The sequence below is a fragment of the Salmo salar genome, chromosome 04, assembly GCF_965601325.2.
Source record: "Salmo salar chromosome 04, fSalSal1, whole genome shotgun sequence".
Taxonomy (NCBI): domain Eukaryota; kingdom Metazoa; phylum Chordata; class Actinopteri; order Salmoniformes; family Salmonidae; genus Salmo; species Salmo salar.
The window spans coordinates 17,195,537-17,222,635 of NC_138294.1; the positions used below are offsets into that span (position 1 = coordinate 17,195,537).

The following is a 27,099-nucleotide window of genomic DNA, read 5'->3' on the forward strand; positions in this document are numbered from 1 at the left end:
GTTCAGTGTATTTGCCGCCATCTTTTCGAGGTCATTGATCGAGACAGGTGGGTGTCATTCAAAGCAACTCTTGATTTCTGAGTCAGGCTCATGACATGCAGCACTTTAGGGTGGACCATCTGTGGGGTGGACACCCATGGAAGTGTAGAAGACACTAGTGCCTTCCAAGTTGAGAATTAAGTATCACCTAGTAAAGGTTAGTTGAAAAATGGTCCCCTATTCAATATCCAAAGCCATGACCCTGTTCATGGGAGGATAATCAATCACATTCCAAGTTATTTCAATAGCTGAATCATAGTGTAACATGAAGAATAATAACTGACTACTGTATTAACCACTATAGTCTTGTGGATATATACACGTTTCACCATCTGCACCTTTTCTTTTTTTTATTTCACCAGGTAGGCTAGTTGAGAACAAGTTCTCATTTACAACTGTGACCTGGCCAAGATAAAACAAAGCAGTGCAACACAAACACAGAATTACACATGGAACAAACATACAGTCTATAATATCAGTTATGTCCTTGCGCGCTACTCAGTTTAAGGCGCCGGTATGTAAGGGTCAACCAGTTGAACAAAACTGCTTGGGCCACATGGACAATGAACACTGAAAGAGACAAGGATGATGATTAACTAAGACTTTATTGCATGAAATCAAAAAGCTCTTGATCAGCCAGCAAATAGAGTTAAAGTTATAATCTCTATCTTGGCTGAATGGACAGTAGTTTCCTTTTGGCTCTCACACAATTGAGTGGGTTCAAGCTACACTGCTAATAAATCAGGAACGTCACATGCAGTTTCCTCTCAGCAGCAAGGCACTATGGGAAGTGATGTCTAAGTGTTGTCCATTTGGTAGTTTACTCTCAACACTCCCCTTTTAGAGGGAGGCAGGTAGCTGAAATAAGTTATCCTTAAGGTCACCTGTCTCTATAGGAACCACATACCACACCTCCTGCTGGTTAGCTGGAAAATGGAAGGCCAAATAATGAGTCTAGGTGAAGCAAATACAGTAGATTCCTGTTTTGCATGCAAGGTTAGGTTTTGCCAATAACAGGAACGGGCCCGAGGCACAAACTTTCAGTTATACAAGGGTGAAGAACCCAACTAAAGACTTAGATAAAAAGGATCAGCTAGTGGCATTCACAACACAGAAGTAGAAACATTTAACTTGTCATCTTGGCTGCATGTGGCTATTAAAAATAAAACGTGGACTGAACCGCAATTGACTAAACTGCCTGGGTCGTAATGATTAGGGCACACCATAAGATAAATGTTTTAAAACAGGTTTCAACAGAAAACATTTTTTAAAACGTTTTTTTTCCCCCATTTGGTGCCTAATAAATACGACCCCGATTCATTTTACAGGGCCACACTGTTCTCGACATTGTTGGGATTCAGGTAGGTATATGACAGGGGCAAAGAGACATTCCTGCCTTGGATTTCAAAGTTGTATTTCTTCAGCACGTCTTGAGTTTTGTGAATCAGTTCCAGAGGGGTCTTCTCGCTGAAGTGATCCTGATAGCCATTTCCAAGAGAGACCTAAGTAGGCAAGAGTTGACGAAATTCGAAATTCATGAACCACTGATATACTAATTATGACTACTAAGGAAACAATTCGATTTGAGATTGTCATGAAATGCTTTAACGTCATATATACATTTTTAAATACAGTTTCTCGTATACTCACAAAGTCAGTGGACTGCATGCTCAGAAGGTACACCGCTGCCATGCCATGGACCGTGGTATTGATGTCAGGGAAAGTCTTCAGCATTGTGCTCTCAGTACACTGCCCCTTAGTGGTGGGAGGAGGCTGTTGCAGAGCGATGGGGAAGTTGGGCATCCAGCCCCCAAAATCAAACTGGAATAACAATGGCGAAATAGATCAAACCACTGCTTTTCCAATATAATTCAACAGAAACAAACTAAAATCACATTTTGAATAACAGCGGAGGATACTGCACACAGGTCTTTCACATGTTTCAAAGTTTATTACCTGTCCATTGTTGACTGCAGCATGTTGGACAGTCACTGTGAAGATCACCATGGTGAGAAACTTGATCAGCTCTGTCACTGAACTGAAAGACTGAGGGATTCCTGCACAGAGGAGACAGTATGCCACAATGATCCGACACCGAATTGACAAATGATCCAGAATATAGTTTGAGATTGATAAGCATAAGGGAATGGACACGTTTATTATGAGAAATAATTGAAGTCTAGTCTGTCAAATTGCACCTTTTTCCCTATATAGTACAGTAGTTTTGACAAGAGAGCTGTTGCCAGTTGTGACTCAGATTGTGTCATTTAAATGAGTAAAACGTAACCTGTGCTGGTTTTGGCCAGGAACCCATGGAAGAAGATTTCCTTGATCCAGTTCTGCAGTTCAGAGTCCTTCTGGACGTCTGAGTCACAGGTGTAGTAGTGAGCAATCATTTTCTTAACAAACCTATACAAAATATCAGGCATTAGCCAAAACACTATGACAACATGGCAAAAGAGCACAAATGCATTTTAGAAAACCAGGTACTAAGAGAAGTGTTTTTCCAGTTTTGCTTTGGTGAAGACATTGAGTTTACTAGCAATTCTAAATATTTTGGTATTTTTATTGATGAACATATTAACTTTCTATGCGGAACATCAGCCCTAGCCGACTCAGCAAGTAGAGCTCTTGGAGTTATAGGAACAACAAAAACTCAAAGATATTGGTTATGTTACGTATTCCAAACTGCATCAGACATGCGTGTGTCCTGTTCTGGACTATTCAGCAGGAGTGTGGGGTGCTAAGAGGTATTTTAAAAACAAACATGTCCATAACAGAGCAGTACGTTACTTTTTAGGTGTCCACAAGACTAGAGTTTAGTAAACGGATCAATGCAAAATGCAGTTGCATGAATTTATAAACGCACAAATCAAATCATACTGCTTTATGATGTTTACAGAATTTCTTTGTGCAGATCTGGGCTTTTTTGCACCATGGAAATCTTTAGGCCTGTACAAGCATTACCTGTGGACGATGTCCCACAGCCTGAGTCCATCATCCCTGTAGAAGAAGTTGGGGATTGACTCCAGACCGCGTGCAGTGATGTCCTCTGGCAAACAGAGGGAGCTGTAGGTCAATGAGGCCATCGCTTTCTGCAGGAACTCCACCATCCCTGGACCTCCTACACCGGCATTCTTCAAGATGGGTTAAAGGGATAGTTAACCTTGTTTTGGAGGTCTAGTTTAGGGCAGACAGAGCAAAAATTGTAGTGTGTCTGGGGACTCGCGATGAGCATTTCTAAAATTGCAGATAAAGTAAACCCGAAGCAAACATTACATCGCAGCCCATAATCCTGGAATTTAGATTTTTACAGGCTCCCGGGCTCCACAGCATCCCAGTAATTTTTTGACATGTTCGAAAAATTCAGCATTATCTACAGTGTGAGTAGTACTAATCTAGTGTCAGCCATTAAGATAATATTAACTACCGTAAAACTTCCATTTCACAAGTTTAAAGACCAGACATGAAAATTGGTTTAGAATATTTGAGGAAATTAATGATTAAGGAGGGAAATGAGAATGGACCGGAGGAAGCTAAGGGATGCAGATGAAGGATCCGGAGAAGTTGACTGTAAGGTTTGGCTTGGAATCTCAGGTAGACATCAGTCAGGCCATGGTAGATAGGAATTGCCTTCACCACAGAAGCCTGATAAGAGAACGTCAAGTGAGTCGGACCCTGGAGGGGATGTGAGCTGCAGGTGCTGAATGGTTGGCGATATAGCGGAGGTACTACAAGATGCCCATGAGTGAGACAACAGACCCAAGGAGCAACGGTGGTAATTCCCTTCAAGTAAGGAAACCATGAGGAACCAGGCTCAGCTGGGGAGCCATTCCTCTTTTGGCTGGTTGGGTACGATATGGTCAGTGAGGTAGATGGTGTCCGTGAAATGAGGCATAGACTGGAGAACTGTGCCAGAGTTAATGCAGGTTTTGAGAGATGAGAATTTTGTGGGCTGTCCTGATGTTGATGTAAGAAGAGATGTAGGAACGATAGGCTTGAGAGGACCAGCGTTCAAGGAGTTGTACGGTGTTGTCTTAGATGCCATGGAAAAGGCTCCAATGTGGAAGGATTGTCCGGAGAATTAGTCAGCAGGATAGCCGGACAGGGATAGTATTTGTCCCAGATGGGAATGGAACCAGAATCTGTGATGAATAGTGGATCGGACCGAGAGGCATTTTTAGATTTAGCTGCAGGAAGCAGGTTCGATGGTAGACGGCAGCCAGAACAGGTAGACTGTGGTTCTGTGGTAATAGATGGTATGGAAACATCTCCAGGCTGTCCAGTAAGAGGACCATGTCATTGGTGCAACGGCAGATAGGATGGAATGGCTGGGAGATTAGGAGAAGGTTCACGGGAAAGTCGTCATGGCGTAAGGAGGGATTGGGGTTGGTAGGGGTTCTCCATATGGGGCCAAGCACCTGAATCTCTGAAATTGGAGACGGGACAGAGAATCAGCGAATGAGTTACATTGACCGGGTACATGTGCAGCTCTGAGAAGGAACTAATGGGTGACGGATGGCCAGGTTAGACATCTTAAGAAACTCATGATAGGGAGGTAGTCAGAACAGCCCTTGTTAATGATGTGTACCATGGAATGTTGTCAGAATGGATGAGTATGGCCCTTTGACCATTTGTTCCTCCAGAGAGAAGCAGCTACGACAATTAGGTACAACTCGAAAGGGGCAGATGGGGCTGCAGGAAAGGTTTGGCAGGCCATGCGGCAGCAAACCAACAACCACTGTAGAAATCCCCGTAAGCAGAAAGATTGATGATACGCTTCTTGCCTGAATACTTTTGGGTGGCAATTCTGAGGGGACTGATGCGGTAAGTGGAGAATAGCGGGGAGGAAAAGGGGCCAATCAGAAATCCCTGCTTCACCTCCTTGACCAGGAGGGAGAAGACTGGCTCATCAAGAGCAGAACAGAGGTTGAAGCAGAAGTGAGGAGACCAGAACAATATTTCAGGCCGTCAAGCAAATAAATATCGGACAAAGGAGGGGTCAGGGTGAAAATCCAAGTCCACAGCCATGGCGGTGAAGTTGATGGGGGTGGTGAGGTTGGCTAACAGTCATTTATCAGTAGAAGGAGTGGGATTGAGGGCAGGATTTTAGAGTGCCACTACAGAATGTGTACGAGCTTGCATTACGAAGTGCTGCAGCCGTAGTTATTGAAATCGTTGCAGATTATGCGACCGGTGAAGAGCACAGGATGACCACGGTGGTCCTTCCTCCCACAGGACACGGCAAACACATAATATCGTCTAGCAGGAGGAAGAAGGTAGGGCGGAACAGCGAGCAGAGGCAAGGCAGATGACACTTCAGGGGCGGCTGAGCAGAAAGCGAGCATGGTGGGATGGGCAACCACAGAGGTATTTCCCTCATTAAAATGCAAATCAGTTTATAACATTTCTGACATGCGTTTTTCTGGATATTTTTGTTGTTATTCTGTCTCTCACTGTTCAAATAAACCTACCATTAAAATTATAGACTGATCCTTTCTTTGTCAGTGGGCAAACGTACAAAATCAGCAGGGGATCAAATACTTTTTCCCCCCACTGTATTTCCTTTAGGCCTGTCAGGAGTTTTTTTATGCGTCAGCTAATTCAGTGTTTTCTAACGGCGATCAGTGTTTTCAACATCAAACGGGTTATCGATTACAGAACATGTGAATGACAGATTCCAGGGCTGCTCCGTAGTTGAAGCAAAAAAAACAGGCTATTAATTACATGTTTATGGCTGAGAGGTTCACATAAATGTGTCACAACAATGTAAACCTGAAAGAGTTCAGCCCGACTCTACTGAGGTATGTGTTGCTAGGTGTACATCTCATAACGATAACCAGCTCATTACGATTTGGCTTGACTGACTCGTCAAATGTGAGAGGTTCCCCAATGTTAAGATTGTATAATCGTATAGTCTTCAGAAGGCCTTATTTGAGATTTACCTAGTGTTGTTTCATCCATACAGTTTTTAACCTCTACAGGCTCCGTGTCCCCACTGTACCTTGTCACACCACCCTGGATTACTGAGCTCTGCCTGCCATTGACCTGTCGCTTTGCCTGCCCCTGTTCTAGTAATAAACTTTTGTTACTTCGACACTGTCTGCATCTGGGTCTTCCCTAAAACATGATAAGCGCTTGATGGTTTTTGATTGGTACTGTATATTTTCTGAGCTTTCTTAAATATCCTAGATATAGGACAGACAGTTAAAACTTTTATTCATTATGATTTGTCAATGCGTTTCTATGGGCTATAGTAAAGGCCAAATTCAATATTTCATCAAATAATTTGTACATATTTTGTGGGATACCTAAAGTGGTCCTACAATTCTACCACGTAAGCCTACTTTGCATTTAACATTTAATTAAGAAGGTTTATGGGAAAGTATTTGTCAACCCACAATACGGTTATCACATCAACTGGCTACACACAGACGAAGTGATAGACAAACGCACGCATCACACAAACAGACGGGAGCAATATTGCTGGAAATTAACTGGCAGATATTGTTTTAGGTTTCGCTTTTTAAGGCAATAGTGGCGAACCAGCGGTGGGATAATGTTGCATTGATTAGTTGGTGTCTAATACTGAGATTTGTTGATGAATAGTTTGGCGAGCTACTCATGTGGTCTGCGAGCTACTGGTATCTCGCGATCGACCTGTAGGAGACCCCTGTACTAACTGATACAATCAGTTTCCACTAGCATTTTGACATTCCATAAGTATTAGCGTATTATAGAACATTATAAGAATGGAATAGGCAGTACCTCTGTTATCACCCCCTTCTCTGATATGAGGGCCTGTCTAGCCAGAGTGTTGATCTGCAGAGTGTAGCGGAAGTGAGAGATCAGGAGCTATGGAGAAAGATGGAACGATCGTACATGAAATTCACACCTAAAAATGCTATGTATTGTACTGTACTACAAACAACCTACTGCTTCTTTCAATTACAAAAAATACATACAATGAATACATTTATTTCCAAATACTTCAGGTTCTCTTAATCATGTTAAAAGTATTGAGTTAATAGGAAAATGAGAACTCACACAACTGTAGTGTTATAAAAGTTGAAAACAAACTCAGTGTCTGCATGCACAGCAGTAGGTATGTACCTTGTAGATGGGATGCACCATTGGTAGGTTGCGCAGTGTCGACACGGCAAATACCTCAGCCAGCAGGTGAGTCCTCAGCAGGTGAAAGTTCAGCTCGTGTTCGGCGAAGTCGGAGTTCCTCACAAAGATCTTGGCCAGGAGCCAGTCATACTCAGAGTCAATAGGAAGGAAGATGGGGTTGTCTTCTCCAGGCTCCTGCTTCAGCTGTGAAAGGAAATGCAAAACACAAATCATTACTTGTTTCATTAATTGAGAATGTGTATATTATTACTATAATTAATTTAAAGACAGAGTACCAGTCAAAAGTTTGAACACACCTACTCATTCAAGGGTTTTATTTATTTTACTATTTTCTACATTGTAGAATAGTAGTGAAGACATTGAAACTATAAAATAACACATATGGAATCATGTTATAATGGGAATTTAAATTTTTGTGCTTTTCTTATAAATAATTTCTGTGTTCTATTCATGTGCTGTTCTATAAACCAATTTCTGTGTTCATGCAATTGGCTGACTGTACAAATCCTCACTCTCAGCAGCTGCAATTTGCCCAGACCGTGTTTTGAGAACGAACTAGAGATATCCGTTTCAAGGTCTCAGCTTAGAGAGAAAGAAGCCTCGTGAGGCATTGGTCTGTCACATGTTATGAACCAGTATTGGTCTGTCACATGAATTAAACAAAATGGTAATGATTAATTCATTATGCTAAATCATGCAAATATAACTTGTCTGTGTATTGCCGTATATATATGTAAGACAACTGCTAGGTCTGCCCAGGCAGAGCTCCTGATTGACATATGTACTATGATGCATTGAGTTGGTTGGAACCTCTCCAGCTCGCTGACTAATAATGATTCATTTAATATTGATTTCGAGTGTCCCTGTGAAAGAATTTCCACAACAATGTAGTAACCAAAACAGTGTGAAACAAATCAAAATATATTTCAGATTCTTCAAAGTAGCCATTGTCTCCTCAGACAAAGGAAATCTGTCCTTTGAGGAGTCAATTTTAGATTTTTGGTGCCAACCGCCGTGTCTTTATGAGACGCAGAGTAGGTGAACGAATGATCTCCGCATGTGTGGTTCCCACTGTGAAGCATGGAGGAGGTGTGGGGGTGCTTTGCTGGTGACACTGTCAGTGATTTATTTAGAATTCAAGGCCCACTTAACCAGCATGGCTACCACAACATTCTGCAGTGATACGCCATCCCATCTGGTTTGCGCTTATTGGGACTATGACCCAAAACATGGCCCAAACACACCTCCAGGCTGTGTAAGGGCTATATGACCAAGGCGGTGAGTGATGGAGTGCTGCATCAAATGACCTGGCCTCCACAATCACCCAACCTCAACCAATTGAGATGGTTTGGGATGAGTTGGACCTCAGAGTGAAGGAAAAGCAGCCAACAAGTGCTCAGCATATGTGGGAACTTCTTCAAGACAGTTGGAAAAGCATTCCTCATGAAGCTGGTTGAGAGGATGCCAAGAGTGTGCAAAGCTGTCATTAAGGCAAAGGGTGGCTACTTTGAAGAATCTAAAATATATAGTATTTTCATTTGTATTTTGACACTTTTTTGGTTACTATATGATTCCATATGTGTAATTTCATAGTTTTGATGTCTTCTCTGTCATTCTACAATGTATAAAATAGTACAAATATAGAAAATACCCTTGAATAAGTAGGTGTCCAAACTTTTGACTGGTACTGGACATAAGTTTAATTGTGTACTGAAAACTTTGTTTTGAGTGTTGTCTGTATGGTACATAAGGTCATATGATATAACATTAACCAAATTCTTAACGCTTTAGTTTTAGGCTAACAGTATATGCTGTTAGGTAATTTCTGGGCAATATTTCTGTCCATTTAGGGGACCCCTTATGGTTCAAGAGCATCCCCAGTGGCAAATGTTCTGTTGAGCTTCTTCAATGTGGAGTTCAGAACTCTGCATTTTTCTCTCATGTGAGATGTACCTGGATTGCGATGGGCATGAGCTTATCTTCTGGAGTCATGTAGAGCAAGCAGAGCGGAGCAGCCAAGAAGTGCCGTTTCCTGTTGATCACGTTTGCAGTCACTCCATGCAGGCGCTTGTAGTCAACCAGGAAGATGTTGCCTTTCTGTTTAGGTTAGGACATGAATGAGTTAGGAAGACGTCAACACCATACCAAAGAATACACACAACTTACTCAGGAAGAAACCAAAAGAGCAATAACAGAACGATGAGTGACAACAGTCAGACATTTGACAGACCTGAAATTCCGCTTCAAGGCTTTTTCCAAAAAGGGAAGCCTTCACCATGTCTTCTGTGACGGGGAAGTTCTCTGGAAGCTTGGAGCAGCGATGGATCATCATGGGGTTGAGGCCGTTCAGAAGCTGGTACCCGAAAAACTCGTCCTTCTTCCAGTTCTTTTCGACATAGTCTAATAGATAACAAAAGTATCAAATAATAATGAGATGCTAATGGTTCCAGTAAACCATTTGAATCCATGACTTATTCAAGACAGACACCACTGACCAGACCTTACCATAAACATCAGTCTTGCGGCTATTGAAGACGTGACTGAGTTCACCTAGGCTCTTCCATTGCTCCTTGTTGGTGGACAGTCCTGCTAGATTCAACTCCACCAATCTGCCGGGTCAGAGAAGGAAATTAACTTCAACATGCAAAAGATTTCGTTGGATGGTGCAGTTGGTTAGAGAATGGTTGTAACACCACCAGAGTGTCCCCCAGGTGTCTGTGTTGGGTCCCTTACTCTTCATCCTCCCCCTTGGGTGGTTGATTCATGCACAGGCCACATATTGAATATGTGTCAATCGCGATTTGATAAATGTCTGCTCTATAGTCCTGTGTGTCCAGTTGGTAGACCATGGCTACAATGATAGTGGGTTTGATTACTGCTGGGGCCACCAATATGAAAAATGCATGCACGCACTTTAAATTGCTTTGGCTTAAAGTGTCTGCTATATGGAATATATTAATGTATTATATTTATTTTGTATATAAACATACCATATACATAACATATAAAACTTTATTTGTCACATGCGCCGAATACAACAAGTGAAACAAACCCTTAACCAACAGTGCATTTCAAGAAGAGTTAAGTAAATATTTACCAAATAAACGAAATAAAAAAAGAAGTAACACAATAACATAACAATAACGAGGCTATAAACCGGGGTTATCGGTACCGGGTGTGGCAGACCAGGGGGTTGGGTCAAAACGTTTACACAGATCAGACACGGACAGACTAGGATTAGCTCAGTTTCAAAGGTGTTTATTAAACTAATAGTTCAAAAGAGAAGTATTTGTCTCCCTATTATTGGATATTTGCAGGAACTGGAACACGTTGTCGTACATGTCGATCCAGAGCATCCAAATATGTTCAATGGGTGATATGTCTGGTGAGTATGCAGGCCATGGAGGAACTGGGACATTTTCAGCTTCCTGGAATTGTGTACAAATCCTTGCGACATGGGGCTATGAATGATCATACTGAAAAATGAGGTGATAGCGGCGGATAAATGGCACGACAATGGGACTCAGGCTCTCGTCACTGTATTCAAATTGGCATCTATAAAATGCAATTGTGTTTGTTGTTCGTAGCTTATGCCTGCTCATACCATAACCCCACCTAAAATGACGTTGGAGGCGGCTTATGGTAGAGAAATTAACATTAAATTCTCTGGCAACAGCTCTGGTGGACATTCTTGCAGTCAGCATGCCAATTGCACGCTCCCTCAAAACTTCAGACATCTGTGGCATTGTGTGTTGCACATTTTAGAGTGGCCTTTTATTGTCCTCAGCACAAGGTGCACCTGTGTAATGATCATGCTGTTTAATCAGCTTCTTGATATGTCACAACTATCAGGTGGATGGATGATCTTGGAAAAAGAGAAATGCTCACTAAGAGGGATGTAAACAAATTTCTGAACAAAATCTGAGAGAAATAAGCTTTTTTGGGCATATGGAACATTTCTGGAATCTTTTATTTCAGCTCATATCAACACAACACTTTACATGTTGTGTTGATATTTTTGGTCAGTGTATATGACCTATATAACATTTCTGCTAAATGTCTTAATGGCTTGTTAGTTATACAATTTTAGATATGATTTGAGGAGCTAAAAATATAAATAATTTAGGCAAACCTAGCCAAGGTGTCATTCTTGGCATCGTTGCCATATTCCACTCTTCACACTCCTGGCGGCCAAATTCTCCTCTTCTCAGAATCTTGCAATTACCTAAACAGGTCTAGGAGAATCACATCTCATTGAAAAGGAAATCTTTTCACAGGTATGTTGGGGACATGCCAACATAGATTATGACAGATCGAATACATTTCCTGGTGTTGCCTCATGTTTCTCAACCTGGGGTCCATGTACCCCTGGGGGTTCTTGGCCTGTACTTGGGAAGATTCATAAGAAAATATGCCTAAAGGTGAAATTCACACAAAAGGGGGTACTTCAGGTGTTCTCCACAAAGAGCTAAATGTGATTGGAGTACAGTAAGCAAAAGAAGGTTGAGAACCAGTGCTCTAACTTACGCTTTGGCTGCTGTGAACTTGAACTCCAAGTCCTTGGTGAAAGAGAAGCGGACCTCAGCAGGGAGTTCAGAAGTGCTGGCAACTTTCATTATTTGGGGTAGACCCTCGGCATATATACTCCAACTGAACGGAATAGACATGGTAAATCAAGACGGGATACACAGCCTGTCGTTCACTATTACACAATAATTTTTTCCAATCTACTTGACAAAAATTACACACAATATCAAATTGGAATTCTGAAACACATAATTGATTATTTTGTTTAACACCCAGACCTGGGTTGATTCTTTTTTTTAAGTGCAAACCCCGCCCACCTGCTACTCCAGGCAGGCTAAACTAAGTGCTCAAAGTATTTGAAAGATTTTCAATGGTATTTGAACCCAGGCCGAAACCATGCAAAAAGGGAGGTGGCTTATATAAAAATGATGTCGTTAAGCAGACACACTTATCCAAGCAATTAGGGTTAAGTGCCTTTCAAACAGATTTTTCAAAAACTCAGCTCAGGGATACAAACCAGCAACCTTTTGATTACTGGCTTAGCGCTCTTAACAGCTTGGCCACCCGCTGCTTTTATTACAATTGCACATCAATTTATCTGTGTGTAAGAGTTATGTTTTTATTTGGATGTTGTTTAAAGTTGTTACTGTATCTTTACAAATTAGTAATGTTTCCATAAAGCTCACCGGTACACCTCATGGCGACTCTGCAGCTCCTTCTTTCTCTCCTCTATGGCCTCTGGGCAGGTCTCATTGAATATTAGCTTACCTTATATACAAAAGACCAGAAATGTTGATCATTTTCATGTTTTTATGGATTGGTCAACATCTTAAGAAATTCACTGTATACACTACTGTTCAAGAGTTTGGGGTCACTTAGAAATGTCCTTGTTTTCCATGAAAACATACATGAAATTAGTTGCAAAATGAATAGGAAATATAGTCAAGATGTTGACAAGGTTATATATAATGACTTTTTTGATTGAAATAATAATTGTCCTTCAAACTTTGCTTTTGTCAAAGAATCTGCCATTTGCAGCAATTACAGCCTTGCAGACCTTTGGCATTCTAGTTGTCAATTTGTTGAGGTTATGTGAAGAGATTTCACGCCATGCTTCCTGAAGCACCTCCCACAAGTTGGATTGGCACTTAGGTACCATACGGTTAAGCTGCTCCCACAACAGCTCAACAGGGTGAGGTCCGGTGACTGTGCTGGACACTCCATTATAGACAGAATACCAGCTGACTGCTTCTTCCCTAAATAGTTATTGCATAGTTTGGAGCTGTGCTTTGGGTCATTGTCCTGTTGTAGGAGGAAATTGGCTCCAATTAAGCACCGTCCACAGGATATGGCATGGCGTTGCAAAATGGAGTGATAGCCTTCCTTCTTAAAGATCCCTTTTACACTGTATAAATCTCCCACTCGACCAACACCAAAGCACCCCCAGACAATCACATTGCCTCCATGATGCTTGACAGAAGGCGTCAAGCACTCCTCCAGCATTTTCTCTGCATCTCACGAATGTTCTTCTTTGTGATCCGAACACCTCAAACTTAGATTTGTCTGTCCATAACACCTTTTTCCAATCTTCCTCTGTCCATTATCTGTGTTCTTTTGCCCATCTTAATATTTTCTTTTTATTGGCCAGTCTGACATATGGCTTTTCTTTGCAACTCTGCCTAGAAGATCACGGAGTCGCCTCTTCACTGTTGACGTTGAGACTGGTGTTTTGCGGGTACTAATTAATGAAGCTGCCAGTTGAGGACTTGTGAGGCGTCTGTTTCTCAAACTAGACACTAATGTACTTGTCCTTTTGCTCAGTTGTGCACCGGGGCCTCCCATTCTTTCTATTCTGGTTAGAGCCAGTTTGCGCTGTTCTGTGAAGGGGGTAGTTCACAGCGTTGTACGAGATCTTCAGTTTCTTGGCAATTTCTCGCATGGAATAGCCTTCATGTTTTAGTAGAAAGTCTTTGTTTCTGGGCATTTTGAGCCTGTAATCGAACCCACAAATGCGGATGCTCCAGATACTCAACTAGTCAAACGAAGGTCAGTTTTATTGCTTCTTTAATCAGAACAACAGTTTTCAGCTGTGCTAACATAATTGCAAAAGGGTTTTCTACATCATTTGAGTCAATTGGCGGTGTACCTGTGGATGTATTTCAAGGCCTACCTTCAAACTCAGTGCCTCTTTGCTTGACATCATGGGAAAATCAAAAGAAATCAGCCAAGACCTCAGAATTTTCTTTTGACCTCCACAAGTCTGGTTCATCCTTGAGAGAAATTTCCAAACACCTGAAGGTACCACATTCATCTGTACAAACAATAGTACGCAAGTATAAACACCATGGGACCACATAGCCATCATACCGCTCAGGAAGGAGACGCTTTCTGTCTCCTAGAGATGAACATACTTTGGTGCGAAAAGTGCAAACCAATCCCAGAGCAACAGCAAAAGGACCTTGTGAAGATGCTGGGGGAAACAGGTACAAAAGTATCTATATCCACAGTAAAACGAGTCCTATGTCGACATAACTTGAAAGGCCGCTCAGCAAGGAAGAAGCCACTGCTCCAAAACCGCCATAAAAAAGCCAGACTATGGTTTGCAAATGCACATGGAAACAAAGATCGTACTTTTTGGAGAAATGTCCTCTGGTCTGATGAAACAAAAATAGAACTGTTTGGCCATAATGACTATCGTTATGTTTGGAGGAAAAAGGGGGATGCTTGCAAGCCGAAGAACACCATCCCAACCGTGAAGCACAGGGTGGCACCATAATGTTTTGGGGGTGCTTTGCTGCAGGAGGTACTTGTGCACTTCACAAAATAGATGGCATCATGAGAGAGGACAATTATGTGGATATATTGAAGCAACATCTCAAGACATCAGTCAGGAAGTTAAAGCTTGGTCGCAAATGGGTCTTCCAAATGGACAATGACCCCAAGCATACTTCCAAAGTTGTGGCAAAATGGCTTAAGGACAACCAGTCAAAATGTTGGAGTGGCTATCATAAATCCTTGACCTCAATCCCATAGAATATTCGTGGGCAGAACTGAAAAAGCATGTTCAAGCAAGGAGGCCTAGAAACCTGACTCGGTTACATCAGCTCTGTCAGAAGGAATGGGCCAAAATTCACTCAACTTATTGTGGGAAGCTTGTGGAAGTCTACCCGAAACATTTGACCCAAGTTAAACAATTTAAAGGCAATGCTACCAAATACTAATTGAGTGTACGTAAACTTCTGACCCACTGGGAATGTGTTGAAAGAAATACAAAGCTGAAATAAATCATTCTCTCTACTATTATTCTGACATTTCACATTCTTAAAATAAAGTGGTGATCCTAACTGACCTAAAACAGGGAACTTTTACTAGGATTAAATGTCAGGAATTGTGAAAAACTGAGTTTAAATGTATTTGGCTAATGTGTATGTAAACTTCCGACTTCAACTGTCTCGACTAACCTTTACATCTGCACATTGACTCAGTACCGGGACCCTTTGTACAGTGGCTTGCGAAAGTATTCACCCCCCTTGGCATTTTTCCTATTTTGTTGCCTTACAACCTGGAATTAAAATAGATTTTTGGGGGGTTGGTATCATTTGATTTACACAACATGCCTACCACTTTGAAGATGCAAAATATTTTGTTATTGTGAAAAAGAAATAAGATTAAAAAAACTGAAAACTTGAGCGTGCAGAACTATTCACCCCCCAAAGTCAATACTTTGCATAGCCACCTTTTGCAGCAATTAGCTACAAGTCTCTTGGGGTATGTCTCTATAAGCTTGGCACATCTAGCCACTGGGATTTTTGCCCATTCTTCAAGGCAAAACTGCTCCAGCGCCTTCAAGTTGGATGGGTTCTGCTGGTGTACAGCAATCTTTAAGTCATACCACAGATTATCAATTGGATTGAGGTCTGGGCTTTGACTATGCCATTCCAAGACATTTAAATGTTTTCTCTTAAACCACTCGGGTGTTGCTTTAGCAGTATGCTTTGGGTCATTGTCCTACTGGAAGGTGAACCACCTTCCCAGTCTCAAATCTCTGGAAGACTGAAACCGGTTTCCCTCAAGAATTTCCCTGTATTTAGCACCATCCATCATTCCTTCAATTCTGACCAGTTTCCCAGTCCCCGCCGATGAAAAACATCCCCACAGGACAATGCTGCCCCCACCATGCTTCACTGGGGATGAAGTTCTCGGGGTGATGAGAGGTGCTGGGTTTGCGCCAGACATAGCGTTTTCCTTGATGGCCAAAAAGCTTAATTTTAGTCTCATCTGACCACAGTACCTTCTTCCATATGTTTGGGGAGTCTCCCACATGCTTTTGGCGAACACCAAATGTGTTTGCTTATTCTTTTCTTTAAGCAATGGCTTTTTTTCTGGCCACTCTTCTGTAAAGCCCAGCTCTGTGGAGTGTACTGCTTAAAGTGGTCCCATGGACAGATGCTCCACAGCAGAGATTGCAGTTTTGCAGCTCCTTCAGGGTTATGTTTGGTCTCTTTGATTAATGCCCTCCTTGCTTGGTCTGCGAGTTTTGGTGGGCGGCCCTCTCTTGGCAGGTTTGTTGTGGTGTCATATTCTTTCCATTTTTTAATAATGGATTTAAATGGTGCTCCGTGGGATGTTTAACATTTCTGATGAAACATTTTTATAACAGAACCCTGATCTGTACTTCGCCACATCTTTGTCCCTGACCTGTTGTTTGGAGAGCTCTTCGGTCTTCATAGTGCCGCTTGCTTGGTGGTGCCCCTTGCTTAGTGGTGTTGCAGACTCTGGGGCCTTTCAGAACAGGTGTATATATACTGAGATCATGTGACACTTAAATAAAGTCCACCTGTGTGCAATTTAACTAATTATGTGACTTCTGAAGGTAATTGATTGTACCAGATCTTATTTAGGGGCTTCATCACAAAGGGGGTGAATACATATGCACACACCACTTTTCCGTTTTTTATTTATTAGAATTTTTTGAAACATGTTATTTTTTTCATTTCACCAATTTCAATTATTTTGTGTATGTCCATTACATGAAATCCGCATAAAAACCCATTTAAATTACAGGTTGTAATGCAACAAAATAGGAAAAACGCCAAAGGGGATGAATACTTTTGCAAGGCACTGTACATAGCCTTGTTATTGCTATTTTATTGTGTTACTATTGTTTATTTAGCAAATATTTACTTTTTTTAAAACTCTGCTTTGTTGGTTAAGGACTTGTAAGTAAGCATTTCACGGTAAGGTCTAGACCTGTTGTATTTGGCACGTGACAAACGTAATTCGATTTTAAACTTCAAATGACATTCAGCTAGCTGACCAATAGCTATGTGTCATAGGCACAGCAGTTCTACCCAAAACTAAACCTACACAATGATCTATACTGTATACCAACATACTGACCAGTGGCCTCTCTGAACACCAGACGCTCATAGCCTGAGATCCAGCGGTAACAGGGGAAGTTGGCCGTGTTGATCTCTGGTGTGGTCACCACAACTTTAGAACAGAACCAGACATCGTTGATGTAGGCGAGCAGGGCATACGGCTCTGTGTCCAGCACCACAAACTCCAGGTGGCCCAGGGAGGAAGGACAGGGCACATCAAGCTCAATCACCTACAGAGAGATAGATGACATGTTGGAATGATCCCAGCAAACAAACAATGTTCTCTAAACGTTGATTAAGTTGAGCCTGTTTGTTATTTTTCGAATTCCAGAATCAAGCTTTCATTTGGCATTCGCAACACCCAGATGGATTGTGGTATAATACAACTTTTGAGAACTTACCGATCCTTGGCTGGCGGTTTTAGGGATGTACACGCGTTTACTTTCTCCCTTTGTGCCGACCAGTTTAACGTAAACACTATTCAGTGTGCCGGCAAGCAGCATTTCTCCGGTAAACACTTTCACTGTGTATTTCACCATGATGATTCTGTAAGACAAATAATTGTACACATACAGCTCGACAACGTATTAGACATACAGCATTACAACTTAACGAGAACCAACATAAGACGACCAACTGCAACCAAATATTTGCCACAGTAAAGATGAAGATGTACCATACAACTTTTTCCACATTTTGTTGTGTTACAGCCTGAATTTGAAATGGATTAAATTGAGATTGTGTCACTGGCCTACACACACACACACACACACACTACCACATAATGTCAAAGTGGCATTATGTTTTAGAAATGATTACAAATTAATTCAAATTTAAAATCTGAAATGTCTTGACTCAATATTATATTCAACCCCTTTTTTAGGGCAAGCCTAAACAAGTTCAGGAGTAAAAATGTGCTTAACAAGTCACATTATAAGTGACATGGACTCACTGTGTGTGTGAAATAATAGTATTTAACATGATTTTTGAGTGACGACCTCATCTCTGTACCCCACACATACAGATAATTGTAAGGTCACTCAGTCGAGCAGTGAATTTCAAACCCAGAAATAACCACAAAGACCAGGGAGGTTTTTCAATGCCTCGCAAAGAAGTGCACCTATTGGTCGGTGGGTAAAAAAAAGCTGACATTGAATATCCCTTTGAGCATGGTGAAGTTATTAATTACACTGTGTCAATACACCCAGTCACTACACTGAAAAAAAAGCGGGATAAGGTGGGCTGTCAGATTTAAGAAAACATGTGATTTACTGTTTTGTTTCTCCTCTCAATGCGATTTCTTTGCTTGCAATCAATGCAACATGAAGCAAAATCTGATCTACAGTACTAGTTTGAATCATGTAGGGGGACTGTGAACCAATAAAGTTAATTAATGACGAGTAAAGAGGAACGATTCAAACAGCACGAGAGAAAAATCTTCCAGAAAGAACGCTGGTGCGTTAGCGGAGAAGACAGTACCTCGAGAATTTTGGTCAAGGTAAGCATGGTGATTGATTTTATTCAACGTTTGTCTGTGTGGTTGTAGTCAATTGTAAGCAGTAACGTTATTAGTGATTGCTCCATATCTCCATTTTGTGCTCTTGAGTCTGAAACATATTGGCGTGGCAGCTAAATATGTGTTTATGGACATATTCACTCATTCCTTATCCCAGTCTGCTGTTCCCACATGCTTTAAGAGGGCCACCATTGTTCCTGTTCCCAAGAAAGCGAAGGTAACTGAGCTAAATGACTATCGCCCCGTAGCACTCACTTCCGTCATAATGAAGTGCTTTGAGAGACTAGTCAAGGACCATAATCACCTCCACCCTACCTGACACCCTAGAGCCACTCCAATTTCCTTACCGCCCCAACAGGTCCACAGACGACGCAATCGCAATCACACTGCACACTGCCCTAACCCATCTGGACAAGAGGAATACCTATGTAAGAATGCTGTTCATCGACTACAGCTCAGCATTTTACACCATAGTACCTTCCAAACTCGTCATTAAGCTCAAGACCCTGGGTCTCGACCCCGCCCTGTGCAACTGAGTCCTGGACTTCCTGACGGGCCGCCCCCAGGTGGTGAGGGTAGGTAACATCTTCACCCCGCTGATCTTCAACACTGGGGCCCCACAAGGGTGCGTTCTCAGCCCTCTCCTGTACTCCCTGTTCACCCATGACTGCGTGGCCATGCACGCCTCCAACTCAATCATCAAGTTTGCAGATAACACTACTGTGGTAGGCTTGATTACCAACAACGACGAGACGGCCTACAGGGAGGAGGTGAGGGCCCTCGGAGTGTGGTGTCAGGAAAATAACCTCACCCTCAATGTCAACAAAACAAAAGGAGATGATTGTGGACTTCAGGAAACAGCAGAGGGAGCAGCCCCCAATCCACATCAACGGGACAGTAGTGGAGAAGGTGGAAAGTTAAGTTCCTCGGCGTACACATCACGGACAAACTGAAATGGTCCACCCACACAGACAGCGTGGTGAAGGCAGCGCAGCACCACCTCTTCAACCTCAGGAGGCTGAAGAAATTCGGCTTGACACCAAAAACACTCAAACTTTTACAGATGCACAATTGAGAGCATCCGACCACAACTGTAAGGCTCTCCAGAGGGTAGTGAAGTCTGCACAACGCATCACCGGGGGCAAACTACCTGCCCTCCAGGACACCTACACCACCCGATGTCACAGGAAGGCCAAAAAGATCATCAAGGACAACAACCACCCGAGCCACTGCCTGTTCACCCCGTTATCATCCAGAAGGCGAGGTCAGTACAGGTGCATCAAAGCGGGGACCGAGAGACTGAAAAACAGCTTCTATCTCAAGGCCATCAGACTGTTAAACAGCCGTCACTAACATTGAGTGGCTGCTGCCAACATACTGACTCATCTCTAGCCACTTTAATAACGAAACATTTATTACATCAATGTATCACTAGCCACTTAAACAATGCCACTTTATATAATGTTTACATACTCTACATTACTCATCTCATATGTATATACTGTACTCTATACCATCTACTGCATCTTGCCTATGCCGTTCGGCCATCGCTCATTCATATATTTTTATCTACATATTCCTATTCATTCCTTTACACTTGTAGGTAGTTGTTGTGAAATTGTTAGGTTAGATTACTTGTTCCGACCATGCAATAATATCTAACTAGAAGCACAAGCATTTCGCTACACTCGCATTAACATCTTCTAACCATGTGTATGTGACAAATAACATTTGATTTGAAAGGTAAAAGACCATGTTGCTAGCAAGCTTCTATGAACAGTAAAACAGGACTAGGTCAAGATTAACATTTTGCAAGGAGGTAAAGTTAGGCGGCGAAACACCATGATATTTACCTATTGTTCAATAACTTAGAATTTACCAAGTTTTGCTGAGGAGTGCACACCGCTTGAGCTAGCTAACTAATGCTTTGGTGCTTGTGCACGTCCTCGTCTGCAATCACTTTGCAGCAGCATTCAGTGCACCTTTTTTTTTTGTTAGATAAAAGTTAAACATTTAAAAAAGTTCATGTATTTGCATCAAAACAGACATTTAAAAAAAAAAACGTTTTTCATTACATATTTAAGATCTAATGATTATACACCTAATCCAATAAGATTGGTGCTTTCATGCAGTTTAACAGTTTTCCCATGGCTGCCTCCATGTTGTAAAACGTGGTGCAAAGGTGACATACAGACTTATTGAAATGGGATGTGGAGTTCATTTTAGCATTTTAGCAACAGTGTTACTTTATATTATGGGTGTCCATTTATCAATACATTCAACGTATGTGCATATGAGTGGATGCATGCATAAATCAATAGATAAAACATTTCATAATGAAAAAAATATATAATTTCATGAACAAAATTTATATTTACAGGTTCATGATGTTTGCCAACTACATTTGTGCTGCTTTTTTCCCCAGTGTTGTGGAAATGTAAGGGGTCTTCAGAATTGGTGTCAAGTAGGTTCCAACTTTTGCATCATTACAAGTTAAAGCACCCACATTACGGCCATACTGTCCGTTACTTATGTACATACATTGACTGTCCATGCGCATTTAAGACCTGGAATGCCTTAATTGTGCACCAAAGTAATGTCCACTCAACAGAGGTTACTAAAATTCTGACTGAGAAGTGTTCCTTCACTGTATGTGGAGGATGGAAAACCAGTTTGAAATACAAGCTGGCAATCTACCGCACCCGCCTGAGAAGACTGGGATGTCCAGAGGTGATGATAAACTCCTTGAAGCACAAACCTGCAGGGAAGTCAAGTGCAGCCTATGGTGTTAAAAAGCCACAGAGAGCAGAAGTTAACTTTTGCAGAAGAGAGCCTCGAGGACATGCGGAAAGTTCTGCTGTCCGATGTGAAGAAAAGGAAAAACAGAGAGACAGTGAAGTTCAAAAATGGAGAAGACATTTGCATACAGGAGACATGAAGTTGTCCGTGATGCACCCATGGCAGAGGACTTCATGGCAAGATGGCCTGCGCTCTTTGAAGTCATTGTGGTAAGTTAGCCATGCTTGTCTTATTGTTGGGTATGTTATCTGGGATTTGTTGGTGAAGGTAGAAGATTATTTTCCTTCAGCTTGCCACATAAGTGAGCCTTAATCAGAGTTATCACCATTTGTGCCGACTGCCTAGTTATTTCTCTCCCTATAGAGAACCCTCTTGTTTGCTGCATGTGTGATCATCTCCAGTCTATTTTCCTTTCTGCTTTAAAAAAAAAAATCTAATTTGTTTAACTACCATTTTTCAGGTCAATGCTGAGTTTAAGAGAATCACCACAATCCCAGTCCAAATGTCTTTCTCAACGTGATATACACTCAGATAACCTGCTGAAGTTGTTCCAAAGAAGGAGGACGACAGCTGGGCAGAAGACTCATATCAAGCATGGCACCTATGGCTGATGTAAGAATTCCTTATGCTTCAAAAGACATATTCATATGTGGTTCTACACCAAAAGTTGATTTAAAAATTAGACAAATAAAAAAAAAATCCTTCTCTTTTCTTAGAATAGCAACATAGATGTCGGACGAGAGTGCATCACAAAGGAAGTGTCAGTGTATATGGGTGAAGACCCAGAAAACCTTGTTCAGGAATATGTGGTATGTTATTTATATTTGTATTATTTCACCATTATTTAACCAGGTAGGCCAGTTGAGAACAAGTTCTCATTTACAACTGCGACCTGGCCAAGATAAAGCAAAGCAGTGCGACAAAAACAACAGAGTTACACATAAACAAACGTACAGTCAATATCACAATGTTATTGTGTGTTAATAGATGGAAACACTTCATTCTTCCTTCCTTTTTCTTTCTCTTCCTTTCCTGTTCGGTGCCACCATCATATTCTATCACTAGCTATTATATTACTGTGTCATCTCCTCTGTCTTCCATCTTGTTTCAATAGCTGCGGTTAGATGCACTTTTTGAAATTCAGAATTGTATTATTCAGATTAGACTCCAGGTCTTTGTTTGTTTGCATGAATGCTGAATACAGTGATCAAATGTAATCGGAATAGAATGGAAATCTTGGTTAGAACCGCTTAATTTTAGCCTTGTAATAGGCGGTGTTCAAATATTACCAGCAGTTCTTGATTTAGTTGACTCCAGTCTTGATTGATTTCTGTCTGTATCATGCTCTTGTGCTTCATGAGCTATACTGTTTTGCAATCTAGAGTCCCTAACTGTAAACACTTCATTGATGAAGGATTCATTTTGTATGATTGACAAATGTTGCTTTTGTGTCTTGTTCAGGGCATGGATGAAGAGTCCACCAATGCAGTCATTGAGGAAACTACTGTGGGGGATCTAACATTATCGAAGACCATTGCCGCGAGTGAGGAAACAGAGGACACTGGGATTGTCCTTGAAGGCGTCAAGTTGCTGCAGGATCTGGGCAACGTAGCATTTGCTGTTCGGCCTGATGTATGCCATGAACCTCAGTTACCCTACTGAGCTCCGCCACACCTTTGAAGTCTTTCAGAAGGTTATGGAACTGAATAGGAACAAACTTTCAAACAAAGCTGTTGCATTTAAAAACAGGCTGTTTCAGTGAGCTGTTTTGTTGTGTGTTTCAGACTGTATGTTGTGTTTCAGACTGTTTGACTTATGCTGAACTTGTTCACAAACACTCAAAACAGAATGTGCATGTCCAAAGATGCCCTTATTTTTCTGCTTATGGAAAAAGTTCAGCTTCACTTTGTAATGACTTTTAGTCAATAGAATTAACATGCACAAATATGTACACATACCTACCTCATTCTTTGTCTGTTACTCCTTATGAAAAATAACTACCTCATTTTGTAACAAAATGCATTAGAGAGAGTGCCCAATCATTGTTAGGCAACTCTTTTTTTATATACAGTCATATAGCCTACAGCACTGTGATTTAGACCTGTGCAATTCATTGAACACTGAATGTCAGTGAATTTACATTTGTCATTCCAAAGAGCTGAACCGTTACAGAAAAATACAGTACCATTTTTTTAACACATGCCTTTTGCCTTTGTTGCTGGTGCAAATGGTCTCTTGCTCCTTGGTTACACATCTTTAGCATGTACTTTATATTTCCCTATTATTTTGTATGAATACAAACACTAAGGTAGAAAATGGCAGCATTTAATCTTGTGCTTACATTAATAATTATGTAGAACCTTGTCCATAATACAGAGTGATGTCATCAATAAAAGAATGTTAGTGATCAGGTTTAGGGAACATGATCAAATCCATTTGAAGCTACACATTTAATTCAAATCAAATTAGCTTTACCAAATCATGTTAAATTGATTTTATTCCATTACAATGCATTTATGCAAATTATTATATTTGCTTCCCAAAAATAAAAAGTTGTGTTTAGCATTTCATTCATGTTGAACCGATGTACACATTTTAATTAAGTAAATTCAAGGCACCATTTTTTTCAGTGTACCAAGATGCAGGCATCCTTCCTAACTCATTTGCCTGAGAGGAAGGAAACCACTCAGGGATTTCACCATGGGGACAATGGTGACTTTAAAAACAGTTACCATTCATCAAAGGCTGTGATAGGAGAAAACTGAGGATGGATCAACAACACTGTAGTTATTCCACAACACTAACCTAAATGACAGAGTGAAAAGAAGGAAGCCTGTACAGAATACAAATATTCCAAAACATGCATCCTGTTTGCAACAAGGCACTAAAGTAATATTGCAAAAAAATTTGGCAAAGCCATTAACGTTTTCGCCTGAATACAAGTGTTACGTTTGGGGCAAATCCAAGACAACACATTACTCTTCAAATTTTCACTTTATCAATGGTCTTGACTAGCCTATTTGATTACATTGGGCAGGACAAAAAGAAAACAGCCTTCATTGAGAGGAGGGAAGGCAATGTTTGGTTTTTAATTAAATAAAACGAAATGGGGAAAAATCATTAGTCTTTGATGTTTCTAAATATTAAGTATACAGGCACCAAAAGTACATCTCATTCCATACACATATGGGCAATGTGCTTCACGGCTGTATAACCTGCATTTCCGCTGTCAAAATTCATGCCATGACCAACTGCGTTTCCACTAAAACCAGCTTTGGTTGGTCTTAAATATCTCTACCAGTGCTGTCTGAAATTAGCACTTTGAACTTTTCCTGAGTTTTTCCTAGCCACTGTGCTTCTACAGCTGCATTGCTTGCTGTTTGGGGTTTTAGGCTGGGTTTCTGTACAGCACTTTGAGATATCAGCTGATGTAAGAAGGGTTATATAAATAAATTTGAATCATATTTTTAAGGACACACATCAAATATTTCCACCCCTCCCATCTGAGCGCTGATGTTAGACAGGTAAATTGCTTTCTGTCAACGTTCTTATCCCTTGCTTGCTAGCTAGCCAACTTTGGCAAACACAGTCACGTCAAACAGTGCAGCCAGAATAACAACAAAGTAGCTTCATATGCATTTGTTCAAGCTGTTTTCTAGTGATTTATTTTTTGTACATCCATAACAAATCAGCTAATGATGTGCCATTTCGCATGGCATAGAACATTTGCTCTTTCGCCAGGCCACTGTTCTAAGAGATTGCCAACTACACAGCTAACACAATCACTTCAAACTGAAGCTGGAATGACAGCAAACTAACTGCATTTTGTGTTTTTCTATTGATTTCTTTGTATATATGCATAAAACTCATGCTGATTCATGATTTCGACTGGCTGAGAAAAGCTGCCAGCCTGTCTGTCTTGTCCCGACACATTCATTACCATAGGACAGATGGGGATCGATATTTGCAACAGTGAAATTCAGAGAGACAGACAGCAAGGTTACTACGAATCTCCGCTGTTGAAAACCAAAATGTTAGTCTAAAAGAAATGGGAGATAATGTCTAGATGCTTTTTACAGTGTAGATCTAGTATATACTGATGAGACAGTGGATTGCGCAGTCAGATGGAACAGAGTAAATAGGCATTTCAACATCAGATTTAGCAGGTGACTTGTATAATACACACCAGCTGGAACGCGGTTTTAACAAATGAGCATCCAGGATTAGACCCACACGTTGTATAAAATAAATGGTATATTTAATTGAGAGACTGATGACCAATCATTTTGTTTAGCTATTGTGTCAGAATAAGGCCACACAAGGATCCAAAAGGATTGTCATCTTAGTATTTTTTGTTTTCTAAAAACATATAGATGACAATCAGTACAGTATACTTTATACAAAGATCCACAAATATTAGGTACAAGGTCAAAATTAGAGTCAACACTTATTGCAATATAAAGTTAAAAGTTTTAAAGTCGTATGTACGGGATACGCATGGTATACACGTCCAACGAAATGCTTACTCGCAGGTTCCTTTTGACAATGTGAAACGTTATATTCAACAGCAACGTCAAATTAGAAAAGGCCATGGAATCCATCTATTACATGTCAAATAATAAAGAACGTTATGAATATATAGGTTCATATAAGCTTTCTTACCCCGATAAGATGCAGTAATTCAGCAATGAGAAATCGTAGTTCCACTGTACTCAGCACCTCAGACATCGTGGCTCTTTTATATGGTTTGTTGTCTTGTAGGGACAATGAAAAGCGTTCATTGACACACCTTCCTGATTCAGTGGAAAAAGGAAATGTTTTATTTGCTTATGTTAAATGGACATTCTCTGGAAACAAGACAGAACAAAAAAAACATCCTGCTTGTGCAATGTATTCAGAGTAGTAAGACAGGACGTGCTCACAACCCAACCCCCCCCGAGAAACAAAATGTTGCCACTTTGTATGAATCTTGTCAACCAAGCCCCTTAGTGTGAATTGTATTTGCTCAAGCTTAGAAATCAGAACATTTTATTGGTCACATACACATATTTAGCGGATGTTATTGCAGGTGTAGAAACATGCTTGTGTTCCTAGCTCCAACAGTGCAGTAGTATCTAACAATTCACACAAATCTAAAAGTAAAAGAATGCAATTAAGAAATATATAAATATTAGGATGAGCAATGTCGGAATGACATTGACTAAAATACAATAGAATACAGTATATACATATGAAATGAGTAAAGCTGTATGTAAACATTATTATAGTGGCTTCTGTTACATTATTAAAGTGACCAGTAATTCCATGTCTATGTACATAGGGAGGCAACCTCTAAGGTGCAGAGTTGAGTAACCGTGTGGTAGATGGCTGGTGATGGCTGTTTAACAGTCTGATGGCCTTGAGATAGAAGCTGTTTTTCAGTCTCTCGGTCCCAGCTTTTATGCACCTGTACTGACATCGCCTACTGGATGATAGCGGCGTGAACAGGCAGTGGCTCGGGATGTCCTGATGATCTTTTTGGCCTTCCTGTGACATGGGGTGATGTAGGTGTCCTGGAGGGCAGGCAGTGTGCCCCCGGTGATGCATTGGGCAGACCACACCACCCTCTGAAGAGCCCTGCGGTTGTGGGCGGTGGAGTTGCTGTACCAGGCAGTGACACAGCCTGACAGGATGCTTTCAATTGTGCATCTGTAAAAGTTTGTG

At 41.0% G+C, this 27,099-nt stretch overlaps 1 protein-coding gene across 1 annotated transcript; it reads right to left on the reverse strand.

Moving 5' to 3' along the window:
* Window positions 1-625: 625 nt before the first annotated feature.
* LOC106602268 (hydroperoxide isomerase ALOXE3) lies at window positions 626-26,211 on the reverse strand. Its single transcript, XM_014194793.3, has 15 exons — window positions 26,059-26,211; window positions 17,483-17,627; window positions 17,101-17,311; window positions 12,387-12,468; window positions 11,701-11,823; window positions 9,679-9,782; window positions 9,404-9,573; window positions 9,127-9,270; window positions 7,153-7,356; window positions 6,808-6,894; window positions 3,007-3,176; window positions 2,327-2,448; window positions 1,996-2,096; window positions 1,690-1,860; window positions 626-1,541 (listed from the first exon to the last, which is right to left on the reverse strand). The coding sequence occupies exons 2-15, from the start codon at window positions 17,618-17,620 to the stop codon at window positions 1,362-1,364; spliced, it is 2,007 nt and encodes a 668-aa protein (XP_014050268.3). The 5' UTR covers window positions 17,621-17,627; window positions 26,059-26,211; the 3' UTR covers window positions 626-1,361.
* Window positions 26,212-27,099: the final 888 nt, after the last annotated feature.

What these genes read in the sequence shown, in the direction of transcription:
- LOC106602268 (XM_014194793.3), bottom strand. Translation starts at nt 17,620, where the DNA reads ATGGTGAAATACACAGTGAAAGTGTTTACCGGAGAAATGCTGCTTGCC. An exon ending in GGTGTTCAGAGAGGCCACTG is followed by an intron (nt 12,469 to 17,100) that starts GTCAGTATGTTG and finishes TTTGTATATAAG; the next exon opens with GTAAGCTAATATTCAATGAG. An exon ending in CCTGGCCAAAACCAGCACAG is followed by an intron (nt 2,097 to 2,326) that starts GTTACGTTTTAC and finishes TCCTCTGTGCAG; the next exon opens with GAATCCCTCAGTCTTTCAGT.